This window comes from Larimichthys crocea, chromosome VIII (genome assembly GCF_000972845.2).
Source record: "Larimichthys crocea isolate SSNF chromosome VIII, L_crocea_2.0, whole genome shotgun sequence".
NCBI classification, from domain to species: domain Eukaryota; kingdom Metazoa; phylum Chordata; class Actinopteri; family Sciaenidae; genus Larimichthys; species Larimichthys crocea.
Window position 1 is genome coordinate 30507503 of NC_040018.1, and position 23676 is coordinate 30531178.

At 43.5% G+C, this 23676-nt stretch overlaps 2 protein-coding genes across 3 annotated transcripts; one reads left to right on the forward strand and one right to left on the reverse strand.

Moving 5' to 3' along the window:
* Positions 1-102: 102 nt before the first annotated feature.
* Positions 103-15750, reverse strand: LOC104929625 (Golgi apparatus protein 1). 2 transcript variants are annotated; one of them, XM_027281477.1, is made up of 26 exons: positions 15510-15748; positions 11067-11098; positions 8981-9067; positions 8678-8893; positions 8390-8593; positions 8111-8182; positions 7844-8030; positions 7548-7765; positions 7344-7465; positions 7152-7253; positions 6592-6745; positions 5844-5981; positions 5667-5753; positions 5529-5591; positions 4166-4279; positions 3991-4079; positions 3787-3904; positions 3434-3526; positions 3191-3328; positions 2946-3069; positions 2630-2874; positions 2442-2549; positions 2235-2355; positions 2057-2163; positions 1032-1195; positions 103-429 (listed from the first exon to the last, which is right to left on the reverse strand). In XM_027281477.1, exons 1-26 carry the CDS (start codon positions 15679-15681, stop codon positions 357-359), a joined length of 3348 nt encoding a protein of 1115 aa, XP_027137278.1. In that variant the 5' UTR covers positions 15682-15748; the 3' UTR covers positions 103-356. The 2 variants fall into 2 exon arrangements, with proteins under 2 accessions (XP_027137278.1, XP_019127534.2); XM_019271989.2 differs by having other exon boundaries at positions 103-1195; positions 11067-11096; positions 15508-15750.
* Positions 15751-19296: 3546 nt separating this feature from the next.
* Positions 19297-22091, forward strand: LOC104929613 (troponin I, fast skeletal muscle). Its single transcript, XM_019271994.2, has 6 exons — positions 19297-19356; positions 19460-19496; positions 20999-21127; positions 21406-21495; positions 21621-21797; positions 21874-22091. Exons 1-6 carry the CDS (start codon positions 19349-19351, stop codon positions 21958-21960), a joined length of 528 nt encoding a protein of 175 aa, XP_019127539.1. The 5' UTR covers positions 19297-19348; the 3' UTR covers positions 21961-22091.
* The last annotated feature ends 1585 nt before the right edge of the window (positions 22092-23676 follow it).

The following is a 23676-nucleotide window of genomic DNA, read 5'->3' on the forward strand; positions in this document are numbered from 1 at the left end:
TCGTTAACTCGTCAGCTGTTCACTCCAGCCTTCATGCTAAGCCAGGCTTAGAGCCTAAGAGAAGAAGCAATCATCTACCGACCTCTGACTCGTTTCAGACTGTTTTTTTTTGGCTCGATGTCTGAAGTTCATCTACTGTGCACATCACGCGCAGGCTGAGTATAAATGCAGGATCTGACTTTAGAGAGAGAGTAAACGAAGCAGCTCAGTGCACGCCATCGATACGCCAATGACAAAAACGATGTTTAAATGCTTTAAATATCAAATATTAACAATCATTAAACAAAGAAAACAATGCTTAAAGGCAACAGAGGACAGTGATCGAGACTAACGCAGGTCATCCGGAGGGAATCTCTTTAAAATACAAAACCAGAGGTGTCTGTATGCGTCCGGACGTAGGGAGTCGAACACGGCGAGGAGGACTTGATCCTGTCGAGGAGTGAAGAGGACACACACAAAAAAAAGAAAGTCACAGATGAGCAACAAAGAAAAACTTCAAAAAGATTTAAAGTTGCTTTTTTTCCCCAGGCAGCAGCAGTCACTTAGAAAGAAAGAACGTCCTGTTGCTCCACATGCTCCAAGTCTCCAGGTAAATATCACAAAAAGCTTCAGGACTCAGGAAAGAGTGGGAAGCGATCCTCACCTCAGAAGAAGCAGCAGCAGCAGCAGCCCGCCTCAGTCACATCATGAACAGCGCTTAGTTAGAAACTTAAAAAGATGCCGGACGATCCCCCACACCCAAGCAAAGTCCCCGCCCGAAGCAGATTTGTTGGGAAAGAAAAGAAGATTTGATCGCCGAGCTCCAACGAGACAGTCGATGTTTGGAAAGGCCCAAATGGAGATTGAAGGTTTTGATTTAAAGATTCAGCAGCAGCCAATGAAACAGAGGAGGTCCAGATGGAGAAGGTGCTGGCGTTGGTTACAGACCGACCAGACGTCTGGCAGAGGAGGAGGAGGAAGAAGAAGAAGAGGAGGAGAAGGAAGGTGAAAGGAGGCAGTCTTTTTTTTTCAGAGAGGTGCTCGTTCTGTACCAGTCCTTCAGTTCTCTCGTCACTCGCTTGGTGACCCGACCGCACAGCAGCCCGACCAAGAACAGGACGCACACGGTCAGCGCGATCATCAGCAGGATGTAGTTCTTGGAGGGCGATGTCATCACCTGCTCAGCCAGGTCTGAGAAGCCCTCAGCCGGCGCCACCTGCAGGAGAGAGAGAGACGTTACAGGTGAAGCAAAGTCACACAGCAGCAACTATTTCACTGATTCTGGTGAAACTGGATCATATTTTATGGAGGAAATGTTTTCTGGTTTTCCCTCTGATGTCCTCCGGCTGCTCCGCCTCAACTCTCTGTGATTTACAGAGTTTATGATGGACAGTGAAGTAAACTGCTGACAGCTGTAGCTGCTGTTAGCTCATGTTAGCTCAGTCTGTTAGCTGCTGTTAGCTCATGTTAGCTCAGTCTGTTAGCTCAGTCTGTTAGCTGCTGTTAGCTGTTGTTAGCTCAGTTTGGCAGCTGCTGTTAGCTAAGGTTAGCTCATGTTAACTCAGTTTGGTAGCTGCTGTTAGCTAAGGTTAGCTCAGTCTGGTAGCTGCTGTTAGCTCATGTTAGCTCAGTTTGGTAGCTGCTGTTAGCAAAGGTTAGCTCAGTTTGGTAGCTGCTGTTAGCTCAGTTTGTTAGCTGCTGTTAGCTCAGTTTGGTAGCTGCTGTAGCTCAGTTTGGTAGCTGCTGTTAGCTAAAGTTAGCTCAGTTTGGTAGCTGCTGTTAGCTAATGTTAGCTCAGTTTGTTAACTGCTGTTAGCTCAGTTTGGTAGCTGCTGTTAGCTAATGTTAGCTCTGTTTGTTACCCAGGAACTGAGAAGAGGAGGTTTTCAGGGAATGCTGATGGGTAGTGGAGCCAGTGTCATGCCAGAACCTGAGCTGGGTGAACAGATAATGTTATGGACATAATGGCAGAGGAGAGGAGAGTGAAGAGGACACTGACGGAGGAAGCTAAGAAGAGAAAAGGACGTGACGTGGTCGTGTATCAGTGTGAGGTCAGCGCCTCCTCCAGGTGTTTTACCTTGGCGGCGTAGCTCCACATGTCGATGCGGTCTTGAAGTCTCTTCTTACACTCGGGCTGCAGACGGACTCTCTTGTCCTGCAGCGCCTCCATCAGACACGACATCTCTGCGAACACATTCACACATGTTGACACTGACCCGTCTGCACGGACGTTAACACACAGTGAGAGCACTCACGTCGGCCTCGGCCCGGCGTGATCGCAGCACAGTGATGTTTGAGGTCCAGAGCGCACGCCGTGTGGAGGACCGGGTCCACGAAGATGTCCGCCTTACTCTCCTTCAGCATGTTCAGGACGTCCTGCAAACAAAGGAACACGGATCCATCAGACCTCCATCAGTCCACGCTCCAGCCTCCACCCGTGATCATCAGTAACATTTATTCACCTTCTTACACGAGTCCTGTTTGATTTTCAGCAGGTTGACTTTCAGACACTCTTCAACCTGACCCGTCTGCTCCTGAGCGGCAGCCTCCTCCGCACAGAACCTGGAGATCTGCAGGACAGGAGAGGAAACATGAAAGAAGAGGAGAAGAAGCAGGAAAGGAGAGGAGTATGTGTGTGTGTGTTGTGTACCTCTTCCGAGCAGTGTATCTGTAGTTGTGGGTCCAGTCTGTAGTCCAGAGCCGACTCCTGCAGAATCACTCTGATCTGATCTTCACAGTCTGGAGACAAACGCTGGTCGCTGAACTTCAGTTTGAGGCAGGCGATCACCTGACCCTCCAGCTCACTGTCCGCGCTCGCCTTGTTCAGGATCGGCTGGCAGAACTTCGGGATGTCGGCTCGGCAGGATTTCCTCAGGATCGGGTTCAACCTGTAGTCTGAAGGAGGAGGAGGAGGATCAGTGAGGTGAATGAGTTCAGATCCACTAAACCTCCGGCCTGGTACTGACCCGTGTTCTGAGTGATCTGCCTCTTGGTGATCATCTGTTTGCACTTCGGATCCATCAGCTCGCTGTTCTTGTTCTGTTTCAGACACTGCAGGACGTACCTGGCGTCCGCCTCAGTACAGAACCGCTGCAGGAGAGCGTTGGATCGTCAGTAACTTCATAACGGATCATTTAAGCTTAGTGTGACAGCTGAGATCAGCCGAGATCAGCCGAGATCAGCCGAGATCAGCTGAGCTCCTCGTGCTCACCTTGATCATCTGCTTGCAGACTCTCATCAGCTGGTAGTCGAGCTCAGGGTCGGACATCTCCACCTCCTGCAGCCTGAAGATCCGCTGGTGGCAGCGCTGACTCAGCCGCCTCTTCTGCTCCTTCAGACACTCGATCATCTGCAGGGGGAGGCAGAGGGGGGAGAACAAAGTGAGGAGGACGAAAGAAAGGATGGAGGACGAGGAGGAGGAGCAGGAGGAGGAGGTGCGATGTCTGATTCTCACCTGAGCGTTTCCAAACGCCACGTTAGGACACAGACGACTCATGTCGGACTTACATGGATCGTACAACTCCGGGTCCAACCGGATGTCCTCCGACTGAGAGAGGAGGAGGACAGGGACGAGGAAAGAAAGGAGGAAGGAGAGGAGGAGGTGGAGGAGTAAGGAAAGGAGGACAGGGAGGAGAAAAGAAGGAAGGAGACGAAGGGAAGGAGAATGGAGAGGAAAGGGAGGAAGAAGCAGAGGAGGGAAAAGGAGTATAAGTGATGGCATCATGTGACGTAGCATTATGACAGTGTTGTCATGGTTACCGTGTGTGTGTGTGTGTGTGTGTGTGTGTGTGTGTGTGTGTGTGTTACCATCTCCAGCTCCTCCACCCTCAGCTGTTTCCGACATTTGAGTGACACTCGCTGCTCTTTGGCCTCCTGCAGCGTGTCGTTCCTCACTGTGGTGCTGAGACAGATGACGACGTCGACTCTGCAGGACGGAAACATGACTCAGCAAAACAGAACAAACAAACACTTCAGAAAGTTTCAAAGTTTCAAAGTTTAAGGCGCTCTGACTTCTTCTTGATGTTCGGACACAGGCGCAGGACGTCCTCCTTACACGCCATCTTGAACTTGTAGGAGAAGCGGAAGTCTTTCATCTGGATCTGCAGACGACAACACGAGACGAGACACAGTTCAGATCACGAGCACGACGCTAACGCGACAAACACACATCGTCATGACAACTGACCAGCTGGAAGTGCGTGACGCCGACGGCGCACTTCTCGTTCATCTCCTTCTGATGTTTGTTCTGAACCAAACACTCCATCAGGTCGCTGGTGTCGATCTGGTTATCAACTACATCCTGCACACACACACACACACACACACACACACACACACACACACACACACACACACACACAGTTATCTTTAGTTTAAACTTTAAATTTCAAAACAAAACAACTTTTTCCACTGGGAGCAGAAGAGAAAACACAGAAACACGCCGGTCGTACGGACAGATAACAGACAGGAAGGAAACCTGCTGAGCACGATAAAAGGTTAAAGTTAAACTTGAAGAACATTTCCTAGAAGAAATGAACGATTCAGTATCGTTTGTTTTAGAAGCAGAGGAAATGAGAAGAAGTCGAAACAGTCGCAGCTTTAAGGATTCTCATTCAGATCTTAGATCAGACATCTCCAAAGTCCAAATCACGGCCCGCGGTCAGAAGCTTCATTTTTATAATATGTTATTTATGGCCTGCTGTCAGATACTGTATGACTGAAGATTTGTCTTTTATTGTTGACATAATGAAGCATTTGAAGGACATGACTGCCTGTAGACGTGACACTAAATCTGACTCTGAATGATTCTGTTAAACTTGTTCACAGGCTTTGAATTACTCATAATACGTCATGTTGAGACTGAACATGAGGTTCAGGTTTGAATCAGCTTCTTCAGTGTAACGTGTTCGTACAGGTTATCCTGTTCTCTGACTCCACAGGTGAAAGAAAGATTTGTTCACGCCTGGTTGGTTTAGATTTGGTTACATAAAAATGAAAAAACTGTGACAGTGGAAATAAACTTGTTACATTACAGTGTGTTCGTATGTATCTGTCCCTCTTTAGAATAAATGAAGTTTAGTCTCAGTTTTTACGTCAGATTTAAGGCGATCAAACATTTGTGTGATGTAACGATGTACGGTCGAGCTGTGGTTTCTGTTCTGATAGTCTGTAGTAGACCAGGTGTGTGTGTAGTCTGTGGTGTTTATTTTGTTCATATCACACTCACACACACACTCCAGCACAGGGTGTGTGTGTGTGTGTGTGTGTGTGTGTGTGTGTGTGTGTTTATTTGGTCGTTTGGCTTGAATATTTCCTGCTGACCGTCTCGTTAACTTTTATTATTCGTCTTAATTCGTTTGCTGAATAAAATCTGACGTGACTTTTTGGACTGAACGAACTTCTTAACAGCCTTTTTTTTATTGTTAGTGGTTGCTATGGTGACAAAAGGTGGAGACTTTATGGTTGCTGCATTTCGAGGATTCACTGTTTTCTCCACGAATGACGATAAAATCTATAAACTGAACATTTTATAGTGCTGGTGTACTCACGTGGCAGTGGGCCAGTGTGACGGGTTCACAGGCTCTCATGAGCAGCGCGTCGATCTGGATGTCCTGCAGAGACAAACACTGATTAACACCTCAGACACTCAGCTGAGCGTCACCTGACCATGATCCATGACCTCTGACCTCTGACTCCAGCTCGGTCAGGTTCCCCACGACTTCCCTGCAGGCGGACACCAGGTCCTCCAGATGATCCTGCAGACACTCCAGCTCCTGAACACACACACACACACACACGAGCTGCTGTGATGCACTAAACAACCCACAGAGGGCGCTCTAACCTCCGTCACCGTCCCGTCTCACCTGTCCAGCTTCCAGCTTCTCGCTGCACCACTTGCCGAGGTCGGTCATGCAGCGTTTCTGCAGCTCAGGGTCCAACTTCACATCCAGCGCCCTCTGGTGGAGAATCCTCTGAACCTCCACCTTACAGTCCCGAGACAACTGCGTGTGCACACACACACACACACACACACACACACACACACACACACGTTATTTCATGGGTTCAGAGCTCACAGCATGGCTGTAGGCTGAATATACAGACTGTGCATAACATGAAACATGAATTAAAATGATTTTAGTTGCTGCGGTTGGTAAAATGTTGAAGTCACACAAACGTGCGCACACACACACACACACACACACACACACACACACACACACACACACACACACACACACACACACACACACGTTATTTCATGAGTTCAGAGCACCAACGTGCCTCACAGAGCTCACAGCATGGCTGTAGGCTGAATATACAGACTGTACATAACATGAAACATGAATTTAAATGATTTTAGTTGAAGTCACACAAACATATAAAATCAGCCGGCCTATCAGAGGCCGACACGTGGATTAAATGATCCCCATCATGGACTGAACCCTTCACCTGGATCAATGCGGATTGTTTGATCACTCACCTGCCGGCCTGAGCTCACCTGGTGAGTTTAAAAACATCAGAGTTAAACCGAGAGCGTCATACACACACCGTGTGTGTGTGTGTGTGTGTGTGTGTGTGTGTGTGTGTGTGTTGGTAGCGTCCTCGTACCCGCCGCCCCTGCTCCTCGGTACGGTAGGCGTGGCGGTACAGGCAGGAGAACACGGCGCCCGGCGGCATCAGCTCGCTGGTCTCGTTCCAGCCGTGAGTGTGGCAGAGCCGAGCTGCGTCGCCCTGACACTTCTTATACAGGAGGGGGTCCAACCTGAGAGACAGACAGGCAGAGAGACAGACAGACAGAGAGACAGAGAGAGACAGACAGACAGACAGAAAGAGAGAGAGAGAGAGAGAGAGACAGACAGAAAGAAAGAGAGAGAGAGAGAGAGACAGACAGATAGACAGACAGAGAGAGAGAGACAGGCAAACAGACAGACAGACAGAGAGAGAGACAGACAGAGAGAGAGAGACAGACAGAGAGAGAGAGAGACATGAATATTCTGTGATTTACAGAGTTTATGATGGACAGTGAAGTAAACTGACAGCTGTAGCTGCTGTTAGCTCATGTTAGCTCAGTCTGTTAGCTTGTTAGCATGTTACAGGAACACTGAGCCGGTGTCGTGCCAGAACCGGAGCTTGGTCAGCGTGTTCAGATCTCCGAGCGTCAGACTCACTTCCAGTCTCTGGATATGAAATACTGCAGCTCCAGCAGGCGGTGCTCACAGTCCTCCACCATCTTCTCTGTGTACAGGTGCTCCATCAGGCACGACAGGATCCTGCGACAGAACCACGGACGTTTAAACATGATACACACCGTGTGTGTGTGTGTGTGTGTGTGTGTGTGTGTGTGTGTGTGTGGGGCTCACATTGGGTCTCCGATGCGGATGTGTTTGCAGGCGGTCTGGATGACGGACTCGCAGGCCTCGTTGAGCGCCCGGTCGATCCGGTAGTCGGCTCCGGGGTCGGCGGACTGGACCAGCGTCTGCAGCTGCAGCAGAAACAAACGTTCAGGAAACACTCTCACAACAACAATAACTCAGGTCATCGTCTGGTGCCCGCTGCTGTCTTACGGCGCTCTGGCAGACGCTGTCGATGGCGGTGCTGCGTTCGTTGCGTCCGATCCTCATCAGGCAGTGCAGCGTGCGGCCTTTGCGGTGCAGCCCGGAGCAGTGAGCCTCGATCTCCGTCCGGCAGTGCAGCACGATCTCCGGACTCAGAGAGAAATCCTCCATCAGCATCCGCCGGTAGTCCAGCATCTCGCCCTGACACTCGTTGCTGACCGGACGACCTGCACGGCACAGGATCCGATTAGTAACACAGCTGATGATGTGACATTTATAACACAGAGGTGCATCGTCCGGCTCACCGCGGTGCACCGCAGACTCCAGGCACAGCAGCAGGTACGACAGTCGAGCCTCGCGAGCTCGCGGCAGGTTGGTGTCCAGGCTGCAGCGCTGCTTCCTCAGGTCCAGCTTACAGGCTTTAGCCAGGGAGTAACTGACCCTGTAGTCCTGAGAGATGAGCTTCTGACGGGTGGTCAGAGCGTCACGGCACTGTGGACGAAAGAAACGGGAGAGCGTTAGGAGTCCTCCTGGTCCTGGTCTCAGGGGGGAGATGTTGAGCTGGTCGTTACCTTCTCGGACATGGCCTCTTCAAACTTGTGATTAAACAGACACTTGTAGACTTTCCCTTCTCCCGCCTGAGTCTGTGGAGGGAGAGCAAAGACACTTTGATTTACAGAGTTTCCTGATGGACAGTGAAGTCCACGGCTGCCAACTGTAGCCGGGGCTACGGCGCTTTGGACCACCGGGAAGATGAAGAGGAGGTTTACAGGGAATGCTGCAGATGTTGTGCCAGAACAGGAGCTGGGCCTAGCAGCCTCTATGAGAAGCTACGAATACTGAATTCTTACGTTCTGACAGAATCTCTCGCGGTCCTCTCTGCAGGAGAAGTAAAGATGTCTGTCGAGGTGAAAGTCGTCGGACGACAGCTCGGCAACCCGCAGGATCGCCCTCTGACACTCCTGTTTGATTGGTCGGACGTGATCCTGCTGCTCCGCCTCCCCGACCAACGCCTTCTCCAGACAGGCGATCACCTCGCCCTGGGAGTGGACGTCCTGATGAGACATGATGTGGAGCTGTGGTAAGACAAGACCTTCAAAAACCGGTCTTAAGACTAGTCTGTCCTGTAACACACACACCTTGTGTCCGACGTTGATGCTGCCGCAGTGCAGGCGGTTGATGTCGTCTCTGCATTTGTCCACGAAGCCGCAGATCAGCCTGTAGTCGCTGAAGACGATGCCGGTCATCTTGGTGATGTACTGGTTACACTGGCTCTCGCTGATGTTGCCACGGTGATCCACGAGGCAGGACACCAGGTAGCCCCTCCCTCGCTCCACCTCGTTACACTCCTTTATCTGTGGGTATCGAACACGTGACACGTTAACGTTGTGCGGGGCAGGTGTGTGGCTGTTTACCCTGGATCTCCTGCGGTGCACACTGACCTCAGCGATGGTGCTCTTGCAGACCTCCGCGGCCACCGACTCGAACTTGGGCTCTGTGGTCAGGTTGAGTTTATAGTTCCACAGCAGCTGAAGGAAGAGACATCACATCGTCACGTGAAGATACAAAAGGAGTTTAAGAATAATTTATAATTTTCTATTAATTATAATAAAGAAACACACAAACAGCAAGTCTATATAAACAAGTCAAGTGTTTCTGTAATAAATATTGAATTATTAATGTAATAGATTACTTTATATACATGTAGTCGGTGCTTGTGCATGAACAGGATGTTTTTTTTAAAGGTCTCTGTCTCGAAGCTCCAGCTGCTGCTGATAACAGCTCCCGACTTCAGACCGCCTAGAAAATAACACCACAGAACGAGTGTGTGTGTGTGTGTGTGTGTGTGTGTGTGTGTGTGTGTGAGTGACGTGTTAATTGCAGCCGGTGCTGTAATAAAGTGCTCTATTAACCTTTATAAAGCGCTGTGCCGTTAACTGCTGTGAACTCTGAAGGTTCATCGTGCTGAAGACAGGACTTCAGGAATCTCAGACCAAACGATCGAAGGTGATGGAGCTCGTTAGTGAAGGTCGTTAGCGCTCGTTTGTTTGTGAGCTGAAGATTCTTTAAAGATCTTTGAGCGTTAAACGAGTCAGAGACGACCTCGAGCCTGAGATCTCTTCAGTTCGATCAGCTCCGTTTGTTATTTAACAGTAATAAGTGACAACAAATTTCTTTATTAAATCATCAATTAGGCTCCGCCACTGTTGCCAAGCAACTTGAACGTCACCCACTTCTGAAGAGTCATTGTGAAGTGTGGAGGCTGTCTAATGTAAAAACCTGCAGAGACGTGGATCATCGTAAAGGACCACACTAGTCCTTTGTATGTGTTTTGTTTTGTTTGAGTAAAACTATTTAAATTTGTCTTGTTCATATTATATCTCAAGAAAAATCAAACTTTAAATTATTTAATAATGCTTCTATTTTATGTGTGTTTAAAATAATTGCAATGTTGTGAGCGATGTTGTGTGTATGAATCTATGGACTTGGATGGGTATGGGTGTTGAATGAATTTTGTCCTTGAGTGACACCGTAGCTCCAGAAGAGGGAGACAGGTAAAGGTAAACCCACAGGTGTTGGTAATTAGGAAGCTGCTTTGTTTGAGCCTGAGTCACAAAAAGTTTGTTCTCCAGGCTCCAGCTTAAACTTTTACTTAATTTGCACAAAAGGGACTGTGACGCCTGTTTAAACAGAAGAAAACATCATGAACATTTAAGCGTCCTTGGTGAGCGCAGTGAGGTATGTTTGTTTGGTTATTTTGTCTATTTGAAATATTGTATCTTTGTAACGTGAGTTTGTATTATTATGTATGCAATACTTTGATTGAATGAACACTTGTTTTAATATTGATGCAAAATTATGTTTGTACTGTGAAGACTGTATGGTGACTTGTTTTATGTTTGTATACCCTGACACACAGTTTTCACGGTGCTATGGTGAACCTGATTCTGCTGAAACTAAAATAAAGAACACCTTAAGCATCAGTCGAGACTCTCTTTGGCGATCCAAGGGCTGCTGCAGCCTGGTTGCTCAAACTAACCATTCTGCATAACTTTAAGCCTTAATATAATGTGAACAGGTGAGTTGTATATAAATTCACCCTCAGTACAGTTGTCATGAACGGGGAAATTAGCTACAAAGACCAAAACTGTTTTTTGTACCAGGCTGTAAACATGTTTATTTCTGCTGTGAAGTTGGACATTTGGACATGGGGACTTATGGAGACTGACTCAAGTGGACGTTAGAGGAACATGCACAAACATGTTTCCTCGTTTCTTCTCTCCTTGTACGCAAGATGCGAGTGAGGGAAGTGTGGATGCAATTTAAAGGACTTGGGATCAAGCGGCAACCTCCGTGTCTGTGAAGTGAAGCTTCGTTACTGCAGCTCATGAAACGTGATCTTTGCCGATTTTTAGATCAGGCGGCCAACACGGCTCTTCAGAAACCTGCGGGTGACGTCACAGATATGACGGATGCAGCCGATGTTTCCATGGTCACCGGCCTGGTTTTTTGGTGTTTTGTACTTACATGGTTGCAGTCAGGGGCAATCTCAATTTCCTGTAAAAAGACACAGAGAGAAGGAAGTCAAAGAAACAGAAACAGATCATCATAATATTACACGAACAGCTGGGTGTAGTTGGATTAATCGTACTCAAGTAAAACATCAGTTTGTGTTTGAGGGGAAGTTCAGTAACTCATTCTTGGCTTGGTGGTTATGGTTGTGCTCAGGTTAAACAAACAAGATAAAATGGCTCATTAGCGAGTTTTACGAGCACGTGTAGGTGTAATGTTGAACTTTGTACGGGCACACAGCTGTGAGGCTCCGAAAACACTTTTTATATCCTCGCAGCACGCAGACCCATAAACTAACCGCCTCAACTCTCTGTGATTTACAGAGTTTATGATGGACAGCGAAGTAAACTGCTGACAGCTGTAGCTGCTGTTAGATCATGTACAACTATAACTATAAGCTCAGAGAACCGGGAGGAGTGTTAGTGGTTCGACCACTGTTTTGGACCAGTAAGAGGAATGGTGACGGGGGGCAGAGGTGGTGTCGTGCCAGAACCGGAGCTGGGCTCAGCAGCTTCTATGGACATAATGGCAGAGGAGAAGAGAGTGAAGAGGACGCTGAGGGAGGAAGCTAAGAAGAGAAAAGGAGAGAGTGAGCGAGCAAGAAGCTGCCGCACAAGAGTAAATGTGGGACTGACTTTTAGTGGTTGGTGAAATAAAAGGCTGAAGACAGACTGAGATCGATCCTCTCCGTGTAAGTCGCCTTTGCACAGAGATAAATGGTGAAGACAGTTTGTGTATTTCTCGGACTGTTCCTTTAGTTTGGATCAAAGAGACGAGATCAATCAGCCATCAGGAGAAAAGCGGCGATATCAAACCAAAGTGACGAGCAAACATCCTCGACTATCAGAGAAACGCAGCAGGAGATGCTGTTCTCACAGCTGTCTGACTTTAAAGCGTCATTTCCACTAAATGTTTCAGAGACAGAGGAGCCAGCGTGATGAGGAAACAGAGCCTCAGCGGCCTCCCAGAGAAAAATTACCAATTAGTAAGACTATGAGTTATTAATTAATAAAGAGCTGTTTGATTCACATCAAAGGCTCCTGAAACAAGAGCAGATTAATCAAGTCGACGGATCAAACAGACGTTAACAGAGGCTAATTAACGGGCGGAGTAACGTGACCAGACTCATGTTCAAGAACAACTGAATATTCTGAATGTCAAGTGGCAATAACATGATGGATTTATTCTCTGAGCACCGGTAATTAAAACGGACCAACACTCAGTCAACCTGGATAAAATGCAGAACGTGAGCAGCACAAGAAATCATCTAGAAGAATAAAATCTGTCTGCAGTGAGAATAAATGTTTAACAATAAGTGGAAAAATAATCATAAATACCAATAAACAAACCATATTTAATAAAATAATATATGTCCATAGCTCAAACTGTGATATGATATTCTCCTATCAACATTGTTTTTACAGTAAAAACAGACTTACCGTAATAAATACAGTATAACTTTTCTAATATTACAGTAAAAGGATGTTATTTCTGCTGATTTTCTGTTTAAGGTTGGCGTTTTATTACATATTTTAAAATATCTGGAGATATTACGTGGAAAAACTGCCAAACAACGACAGTAAAAGACCGTAAAATGGTTTTATGGCACATTTACTGTTTTGTATCAGTCTATATAATCTTTTACTTTGAAATAAAGTTCATGAAATTTAAAAGTGAATCTTTACATCCAAATATAACAAACAGAGGAATGTCAAGAATCATTTTCACGTCTTTGTTTAAGATTTTTATGGTAAAAACCTCCAGAGGCCTGAAGAAAGAATAAAAAACTAAAAGAAACTACACGATAAGAAAACAATGATTTCATGCAACAATAACTTTTAAAAAGGGGTTACCAGGCTGTTTATATGAGTTATACGTCAGCTTAATAAAGAAAATGTGACAAAAATAAATGTTTAAAAGTTTTATTATCTTTGTAGTTTGTGTTTTACACTGACTGAACTCTTTAATCGTAGTTTTTGTTTGTTGATTTGATTTTTCTGCTTTATTTTTATTGATGAGTATTTTTCTGATCCACCTGTGAGCTGCTGCAGCGAGTGAATTTCCCGTGTGGATCAACAGAGTCGATCTTATCTTATCTTTAAGAAATGAACGCCGTCTCCTGCCCCAGTAATCGTCTCACGACTCCTTAGATTCATCGTATTAGTCCGAGAACAGCTCCGTGTAGCCGTGTGGTGTCTGCTCCTTCACTATAATGGACTCAGCGTCCTCACACACTGTCAGTCCACAGTCAATCAGTGACAACAACAACAAACAGAGATGTCCGCAGGCGTGTTGGCTTCTTGTTCACTCCCTCACTCCAGTGTCACATTTCAGAGATGAAACCACCACAAATACAAACTCAAACGTCGTCAGTAACATAAGCTCACACTGCCAGCTTCTGTGTGTGTGTGTGTGTGTGTGTGTGTGTGTGTGTGTGTGTGTGTGTGTGTGTGTGTCGGGGGGTGGTGATGGTGGGAAGAGGCAGATTTATAAGAGTCATTTACGTCTTCAGGAGGCCACAGCTGTTATGGAGCTGAAGCGATGTAATTATCTCAGTGTAAAAGGACATCGCTCAGGAGGAGAGAGAGTGTGTGTGTGTGTGTGTGTGTGTGTGTGTGTGATCAAACTGGGTCACCGCACACACACACCATCACATCTGACGTCTTCCTCGAATAGATCAGAGTCTGAAAACAGCTGCAACGTTCAGCTCGACGTCACCGAGTTCTGATTGTTTGTTACATTAAAGCTTCAGCTGACGATTATTCTCGTTATTTTTAATGAAACGTGTCACGTTTGCTCGTCAAAACATCCGAGCAGAGATTCAGAAGATCCCGAAGCTCTAACAACCCGTCCTCTGTCTCACCTCCACAAACGAAGTCACCGTCCGTCCTAGACCGACGCTCAGCCGATCGATCGATTAATTAAACGACTGTTTCATCTCTCTCCTGTCTGACTGTATCCTGGTGTACAATGTCCAAGGTTATTTAACATGAGAGGTGAGAGTAACGACAAAGTGCTTTTGAGCAACAGAAATCAGGAGCTCAGCGTTAAAGTCTGTGCAGATGTTTCAGTGCCACGATAACAAACTGGATTTAACTCTTAAAACTACAAAACAGAGACAGCAGTGTGTTCCACTAAACTCTGTCCAAAATACTCTAATCTATGCTGTGTGTGGATCCAGAAAATAAAAACATACACAGCGCCTCGAACATGAATCCCTGTTCTCTATGACGTGTAGTATCTGTTACACAATCCAGGAAATAGCTCTGCGGCCACTTCAACATCCTTTCTGGGGAAAACCCTCTCATAGAAAATTTAAATGAAGTTTTATTTAAAAAGTCGTTCACTTTAAATAAAAAAAATCAGTCATTGCCCAACCCTCGTGCTGAAAAACAGCTCGCAGCATCCTCCCAAATAACAGCGTCTTTGTTTCAAACGTGCTCGTTCATCGTAATCCAAGTTTTTAAAAGTCCAGACATGCCAAGTTGACCTGAACAGTCATTTACACCGTGTGTTAAAAAGAAACCTGAGGACCGCATTTAAAACAAAATCTTTACTGGCTGAACTTTCATTTAATGAAATCCTACTTTTTACAGTAAGGACCTTTTTAGTTGTTTTAGTAGTTAGTGTGTGTGTGACAGATTCACTGACCTCCTGTGATGTGTTCTGATCTGACTCAATAATAAATACACTGTGTTATCAGAGCCACCTTTTATACAGAGTGAGGACTCTGTGGAAACAATATAAGAGCACAAACTCCTCAGTCTGTTGGTTCAGTACACTTTGTTCTTTCTCTGTCCATTTAAAGGTGAAGTCTTCATGTTGTGTTCTTTCTCTGTCCATTTAAAGGTGAAGTCTTCATGTTGATAGAGACGTTACACACATGGACAAACACCATTTTTAGTTTTACAGTTCCTCTAAACAACTGTTTGTGAATAACTGGTTGGTGTTTACTTCATTTGTAATTAATTTAGCATCGTCCCTTTATTGAAACATTTGAATGATTCTCAAGAAGTTTTTTCCGTTAGTGTGACATGACCGAGGACTGAAAAGGTCTGTGCATTGATGGTAAAACTGGAAACAAAAAAAATCTGATTTTCTGAGAGCAGATATTATATCAAACTTCATTTAATAAGTATGTTATTAAATTTAATTTAATTTCTATGTTGAGGTTTTAAAAATATTTAGAAGTTATTAAAACAAAAACATGAGTTACCTTCAGTGATTTAAATAAATAAATAAATTATATTAAATATGATAAAGTGTCTTAAAGTTCCTCCTCTGTGGTTCAAACATCTGGAGCAGACACCTGGGCAGGTGAACATCAGCTCTCCACCTCCGCATCACTGTCCTGCACCGGGACGACACACCCCGCAGACCCCGCACCACCTGCGTACTCTCTGCGGTCCTGCAGGCACTCCAGCAGGGCCAGGTTGTTGGTCCAGGTGTGTTGGGGCAGTGGCGGGTAGGTCCTCCCGGCAGGCCTCCTCCTCCGACAGCTTCCAGCCGGTCGCCCTCCGAGGCTGCGAGGCCCCGGGAGCAGCGGCAGCAGCAGCGGCGGCGGGTGCATCTTTCCCCCGGGGGGTCAGCGGCTCTGCAGGCCCGGCGGGTTGGGCGGCTCCGCGGGGCCACCGGCTGCTTTCAGGCCGAGGACGGAGCCGGAGCTGCAGAGACAGAGAGACCACAACAGCAGCAGCTGAGCGCACGCCGCCATCTTCAACAACACGGTCAAGCTGGGCCTAATGATGCTGCTTCTCTTCCGGGGCAGGAGTTTCACAATAAAAGCCTTTGATGGCATTCAAAGTTTCATTCCATATATTCAAGGTTTCATTCAATATATTCAGACTTCATTCAATAATTCAAGGTTTAATTTCCTGAACGGCATGCACATAAATATATATATATATATATAATATATATATATATATATATATATATAATATATATATATATATATATAATATAAGATATGGGCAGGTGAACATCAGCTCTCCTCTAGAAATCATAATATTAATAGCATATAATCATAAACATGATTAACAAATGTTATAAAATATTAAAACCACATTCCATCCCATCCTGGGATTGGATATCAAGATGGATGGATCTTAATATTATTCTTGTATTATATTTATTTTATGCTTTAGGGGCAAATATTTTACTTTTTATGCTACTACACTGCATTTATTTAACACCTTTACGTCACTTTAGATTAGATATACTTTATTGATCCCACCACGGGGAAATGTACTTGTTACAGCAGCAGAGAGGAAAGTGAAGCATACACTACAGAATTAGAAAAACAAACACAATAAACAGACAGAAATATCTATAACCTACAATAAACACAAAAACAATCAACCTTCAAACAGACAAGTACTGAGGATAAAAGTGGCGTGATATATAAAAAGAGTATTGTTATGTAAAGTGACCATAGTGTAAGAAATATTGAGTAACCATGATAAAAAATGTATGTCAACTCATAAATGATGACATGTTGCCATGGACATGGGAAGTAGGGGTATAGAAATCAGGCATAATAAAATCCATCAGTTAATGATTTTCTTGGGATTTACTGTATATGCACTGTGCACTGGTATTTGTGATCTATAATACAATAACAACCTTATTTCCAACCCTGATTAAGACGTCACGGCTCATGGTCAGACAGACCCAGAGAGTCCAACCAAGCAGCAACCACCATGGCTGTGAAGTGCAGTTCCTCTAACGTCCACCTGAGGCTGGCTCCAGAAGTGAGTCAGTCTCCATAAGTCCCCATGTCCAAATGTCCAACTTCACAGCAGAAATAAACATGTTTACAGCCTGGTACAAAAAACAGTTTTGGTCTCTGTAGCTAATTTCCCCGTTCATGACAACTGTACTGAGGGTGAATTTATATACAACTCACCTGTTCACATTATATTAAGGCTTAAAGTTTCAGGGTTCAGGTTTTGCCAGCGCTCACAGCGACTCTTTAAAAACCTGTGGGGGACATTGCGGATACGCCAACCATGTTTTCTACTGTCATTGAGTTCAACTCAGCCAGCCAGAGTACATGTGTAGGCCATAACAGGATGTGTGATGTGGTTATAGATGTAAGTAATTCAATTAATATAGTAATTTGCTCTAATTCTTTTGAGGTTTAAACATACTGTACTCAGAACATAGTGTACTCACTCACTCTGCTAACAGCAGACAGTGACAGGTGTCTCATAAATTAAGATTAAATGAGATTAAATGAGCGTCTGTAGATCAGAAGATTTTAATGCACTCGCTTTTAGATTTAGATTTTAGGCAGTAGCTCAGTCTGAGGTTGACTTGGCTTGAGCGGCTGGTTCAAGTCCAGCCTGGACCAAAGTATGGAAGGTGGACTAGTAGCTGGAGAGGTGCCGGTTCACCTCCTGGGTTCAAGTCCTGAACTCCTAACTGCTCACAGTGGCTGCCCATCACTCCACCATCTCCCCACATTTGTGTGTGTGTCAATAAAGTATCAATAAAGTAATTATTCTAAAAGTGCAAAAGGCGGAATACACTCTGGAGAAGGCCTAAATCTAATTAAATCTGTGTGCTACTTTTACTTTTGGTGCTTTGATTCAATATATTTTGATGCTGTGTGGAGTTTGCACGTCCAGGGTGTTAGCTGGGATCAGCTCCAGCCCCCTTCGACCATGATAAGAATAAGCGTGTATGGAAAATGAATGGAAACCTAGAAGACACAAAAAAGTGATGAATGGGAATAGCACAATGTTTTGGTTTGTTCATTAGCGTGTGTTCAGTGTGTGTGTTCAGTGTGTGTGTGTGTGTATGAAGCAGCTGAGTATAATAGGAACCAGTTAGAGCAATAAATCCTCCCAGTTTAGAGCTGACAGCTGCTGGGAGGCTTTTTCTGGTTCATCACACAACCTTCTTCCACAGTTAGCTACAGCTCTCATTTTAAAGCTGGTTTATGATATTTTTTTAGCTGAATTTATAGATTGATAAGGTCTATTTATAGATCTTTTTAGCTTTAATTAATGAGGATCTATTTTGGTGAGTTCAGGTTGTTACTACTACAAAATATTCTGGATAATTAACCTCTCTGCAAACAGTTTAATGGTTCTGCAGATCCAGAACAGGCACCATAACAAAGATTATAATCACTTCCACGTTGCTGCTGGTGACAGAAGTTCTGTCATACAGACTAAATAAAAGCTTTTATCTTCAGTTTATCTCCTGCACGCCTGAACAGGTCTTTGATTTGATCTTTATATTCTAGAAAACTCTTAAATGTCTTTACATGAAGCTTTCACAGTGATGACAGCTGACATCAAACACCTTTAACTTATTGTCACCATGCAGCGAGGTGTCTTTACTTCTATGAGCAGCTCTGAATGAATCTCTGCTGAGTTCCCATTACTGTCTGTAAACAGATGAAAAGAGCAGTCAGCTGTTACAGCCTTACAGCTGAGCTGAGTCAGAGGAAACCAAAGACAGACAGCAGAAAACCCCTCCACAGTTGATCGTATAGTTCCATCTTTAGGTTTCACTCAGACTTTTATATGAAAAAGGCCAAAACCAGCATGTTTTCTGATGACTTCCCCGCCTGCATCACTCAGCTCCAAGCCCATTGGCTCCAACTGAAGCCTGAAAACATTAAGTTTGATATTTTAAGAAGGCACTATATTTATCTAAAACAGCTGCTCGCTGAAGTTTCTAAGAATCGTTACTCAAATAGGAGGAAAAGGCACATCTGTTAGGGACTATTTTCAGCGGCGGATAAATCCACGTCTGGTGCATTAGTGAGTATTTGAGGCGGCGGGACAATGTGTGTGTGTCATCGAGGCAAAATAAACGGCTGTGTGTTGCTCATTGATGTGTTTTTAATCATTTTTAACAAGCATGGAGCTCTATGGAAGATAAATCAGGCTTGGATAATACTTCATGAGGTTTGTTGACAATATAAAATATGTCTTTAAATCATAAACTTAATTCTGAACTAAGTTTGTCTTGTCTTGTCTTGGTTCCACGTTCCACAATCATAAAGATGTTTCCAGAAGAAGAAAATTCCTGAAGCGTTTGTTTGAGGCTCAGCTGCTCCCATCCAAGACAACTGGTCCATCACACACACACACACACACACACACACTGAACACACACACACACACACACACACTGAACACACACCTATAAACAGACCTCAAATGCCGAGCTGTTCCCATTCTTCTCTCTTCTGCAGGCAGGACTCAGCTGCAGTCAGGATGGCAGAGTAAGTCCTGATCTAAACTCTGAAGGAAACTTTCTGAAATTTCTACGAAAACTCACAGAATTCGTCTTAAATCATGTTTTCTTCTTTCTTTCTTTCTCTGAAGGAAAAAGATGTCATCGAGCCGGAGGAATCACCTCAAGGTAGAGTAAGCTGGTGCCAATGAAGGCCTGAAGGTTTTTTTAATTTGTTGACGGTGTTTAAAAACTGAAACATTGTGAATGTGTGAACTTACTGTACGTTAAAGGTGCTCATAAATGCTAGATTTAAGTTTTTAGGGTGATGGTTGAGTCTATTAGCAGAAAATAATAAATATAACTAAATAACCAAACTGATAAATAGATCATGTGACCACTGTCTGACCTGTAAACAGCCTTTATGGGGATGTTGTTGTCACAGTAGTTTGAACCTTTTTTTGGGTTTACGACCCATAAAAATGAAACAATGTCACCTGTCGCCTGATGTCTGTGGGCTGCGACCAAACCAAGCAGCGAGTTATTTATTTCTTTTTCTGCTTGATTAAGTGAGATTACTTCACAAGATAACAACGATAATGACGATAATGATACATTTTATTTATAGAGTGATTTTTAAGATACTCTGAGAAACTTTGTAGAGTTCAAATCATCAAACAACACAATGAAAATATACACGTGGAAAACGTGTTTTTTTCTGCTCACCTGTGCTGTGAATCATTTGTGACGTGTCAGATTTGTGCAGATGTGGTTGCAGACTGTAACGTAAAGGGTTAAAATACAAACATGAAAATCATCAATACATTTTAAATATCAGTGCTTAACATGCACATATAAAATATCTTGTATACCCTATGAGGCATCGTGAGCCTGAGGTCTGTGAGTGTATTTTATTTAATTACTTTATTTAATTGTTCTTCCTTTAATTTCATGACTTTGTTTTGGGTGACCCAACATTCAAATCTAGAATCAACTATAAGATGTTTAATGTGTTTAATGTGTTTTATCTGTCAAACTCACACATCAGGTTTCATTATCAAGTTAAAATGTGAACATTAAATTATTAGTGCTAATTAATCAATTAATAGAAATCTAAAAACTCTAAATGTTTTCCAGTATTTGGTGCTTTTCCTCACTTTAAACTGAATTTTTTGGGGGGGTTTTGGACATTTGGAGACATTACTTAATTAATCATAAAAAGTAATGAACTGATGATCAAAATCATCTTTAATTGAAGCCCTATACTGAATTTCAGACTTGCTTAAAATATATTTTTCTTTGTTGAGTCGGGTTCTTCCTGCCAAGAATAGTCAAATAACTATAAATAATATTTACAGGAGGCTTTAAAAAAAGAAACTAAAACAAAAGAAAATAAAAACTAGAAATTAACACAATAACAGCCTCTCTGAGCTTTAGGCAGACACACTTTAGAATAAATCTGGTCTTTAGATGGTTTAAATACACAGTACAGAATCGGTGCAGTGTCAGGATGGGATCTTGCAGTGAAGGGGATCCAGGGTGGTGCAGGGCTGGTGGTGGCAAAACAAAGTTTATAGTAATATCCTCCATCATGACAGGATATCATCTCATAAACACATGATGCAAACGTCACCTCGTCATGGTCGTCCTTCAGCGTCCGATCTCTCTCCTCCGTCTCTTCTTCCCCTCAGAGCTTGCTGCTGCAGATCGCAGAGAAGATGCTGGCGGAGGAGGCGCAGAACGACGAGAAGGAGAAGATGGATTACATGGAGGAGAACTGCCCCGCCCTGTCCGTGCCGGGCTGCATGCAGGAGCTCCAGGTATAAACCTCCATCACCTCCTTCACACAAACATGGCTGTGATCTGATATCCACCATCAGTTCATGCTCTGAACTAACACAATGATTGTGTTTTTGTTTGCTCACATAAGGGCCTTGACACTGCTGCCTGGGACAAACAGAAAAACATAATTGTTTTATACTATAGATGAGATCAAGTGCTTTTTAAATCGAAGCCACAGACCACAAAATCCCTGGAGACACTTTTCACTCACACACAGGGTAACATCTCTTCTCTCTTGTCCCGTGTACAACATCAGGAGCTTTGCCGGAAACTTCACAAGCAGATAGATTTGGTGGATGAGGAGCGATACGACATGGAGACCAAAGTGAAAAAGTCCAACAAGGAGGTACGTCTGCTAAAGTTTGCTGGTAAAGGAGAACACCAGTGCCATCTCCAAGTGGTGTGGTCTTTAACGCAGGTTTGAGTTCAGAGACATCTTGAAGACACATCTGAATAACTGTGTTCTCTCAGATCGACGACCTGAAGCTGATGGTCCAGGACCTGAAGGGGAAGTTTAAGAAGCCGGCCCTGAAAAAGGTGCGGATGTCAGCCGACGCCATGCTGGCAGCTCTGCTGGGCTCCAAACATAAAGTGTCCATCGACCTGAGGTCCAACCTGAAGCAGGTCAAGAAGGAGCTGAAAGAGGAGGTGAGACACTGAAGGACAATGATTGATTATTAAAAAGACCTAAGCATGCATTAATGAACTGTCTGCTGTCCCTCAGGAGAAACAAACAGGCGACTGGAGGAAGAACATCGAGGACAAGGCCGGGATGGACGGCAGGAAGAAGATGTTCGAGACAGAAGCTTAAACATGTTGACCAGCGTCATTCATTTCATTTCTGTGTTAATATGTGAGTCCATGTTGTTGGAAAGTTGTATAAATGACAAAAAGAATAAATCATGTGGTGCTTTTGTGTGTTTCAGGACGATAATTCAATAAGTTGTGAAATAGAAAACACCTTAAATTAGATTAGATTAGAAATACTTTATTAATCCCAAACAGCATTTCACCCATAGTTACATATACAACACAATGACGTAAAAATAAAATAGAAAAGAACAACCTAAAAAAACAACCTAGGCATATTAAGTAGCAATATAAATATAAAATATAAGATGAGACATATTAAAATAAAGGTTCAAATTAAAGGTCCAGTGTGTAGAATTTAATAGCACCCAGCAGTGAAGCTCTCTCACCTCACCGTCTCCTTCTGAACATGTACAAAAAAAAAACAATAACTCTGACTACGATATTTACATAAAAAGCAAAAGGCCATATCTAAATCAGAGTTTGGTTTGTCTGCTCAGGCTTCATGGAAGAGGCCCCCCTCTGACTGCAAGCTCACTTTAAGACAACAAAAACAACAATTATATTATTTTCAGGTTACTGAAACATGCTAATGAATATTATATTCCATTCCTGCTGATAGATACTCCTACATCTTACACACCGGACCTTTAAAATGATTTAATTTACTGGACTATGTCTTTGTTCTCTCGAGATCTTAAATTAATTAGTAATCATTATCTCTGTGAACAAAGTTTCGTTATCTTGAGGTCTAGAGAAAATTCTCCCTTTATCTCAGGATAACACATTTGTTATTTCGACATAATGACATTTAGAACTGGAGAAAACAAATTAAATCAACTCGTTATAATTCATTCATTTATTTAATGGCACCATGTACAGTATTAAACATAAACGATTACATTTGCTGTACAGCACCAGAGTTATCTCACAGCTACTTTTCATCTGCAGACACAATGAAAACACATTACAGCACAATAACAAACAGTACAAAGCAAAAATACACCCATACACCCAGTGTACAGGATCTAGAGCTTACTGAGGAGGAGGGGCCAAACCATTTCAAATGTGATAAACAAGGCACAAGTTTGAAAATAATCTAAAATTCTCAAAGCTCAGTAAATTGTATTTTTCCAGTACAGTGATGGAAACGCATTGGCTTTTTGTTTGTATATGGATTCAGGTCTTATGGTTGTTTCTCCAGCCTGCTCCCAACATGTAATACAATAAGACATATGGGAAAGAATCACAGCGTGCATAAATATCTTGGCTGCTTCCAAAGAGAGACAGTTTCTAATGTGTCTAAAATTTGCTAAGTTGTACTTTATAGTTTTAACCATTTTTTTTACATGTTTCTTAAAGTTCAAATTTGGATCCAGTGTTACACCAAGATATTTAAAGTCAGTGACTCTGTCAATCCTTTCAGTGTTAGGAGGTTGTACCATGGTTTTACAAGAAACCAGAGGAAGCTAAATGTATGAACGAACGACGGCTTAGGGCTTCCGTACATCATGTGTTAATCATTATTATTATTGTTATTGTTATTGTTATTATTGTTATTGTTATTATTATTATTAAGATTATTATGATTATTTTATTATTGTTATTGTTATTGTTATTATTGTTATTATTATTATTATTATTAAGATTATTATGATTATTTTATTATTGTTATTGTTATTGTTATTATTGTTATTCTTATTGTTTTCTTCTTTTT

Coding starts and splice junctions, on each gene's coding strand:
- LOC104929613 (XM_019271994.2), top strand. Junction 21,496..21,620: donor TGAAAAAGTCCAACAAGGAG/GTACGTCTGCTA, acceptor GTGTTCTCTCAG/ATCGACGACCTGAAGCTGAT. Junction 21,798..21,873: donor AGAAGGAGCTGAAAGAGGAG/GTGAGACACTGA, acceptor GCTGTCCCTCAG/GAGAAACAAACAGGCGACTG.
- LOC104929625 (XM_019271989.2), bottom strand. CDS start 15,681: ATGCACCCGCCGCCGCTGCTGCTGCCGCTGCTCCCGGGGCCTCGCAGC. Junction 5,754..5,843: donor AGAAGCTGGAAGCTGGACAG/GTGAGACGGGAC, acceptor GTGTGTGTTCAG/GAGCTGGAGTGTCTGCAGGA. Junction 4,080..4,165: donor GCGTCACGCACTTCCAGCTG/GTCAGTTGTCAT, acceptor TGTCGTCTGCAG/ATCCAGATGAAAGACTTCCG.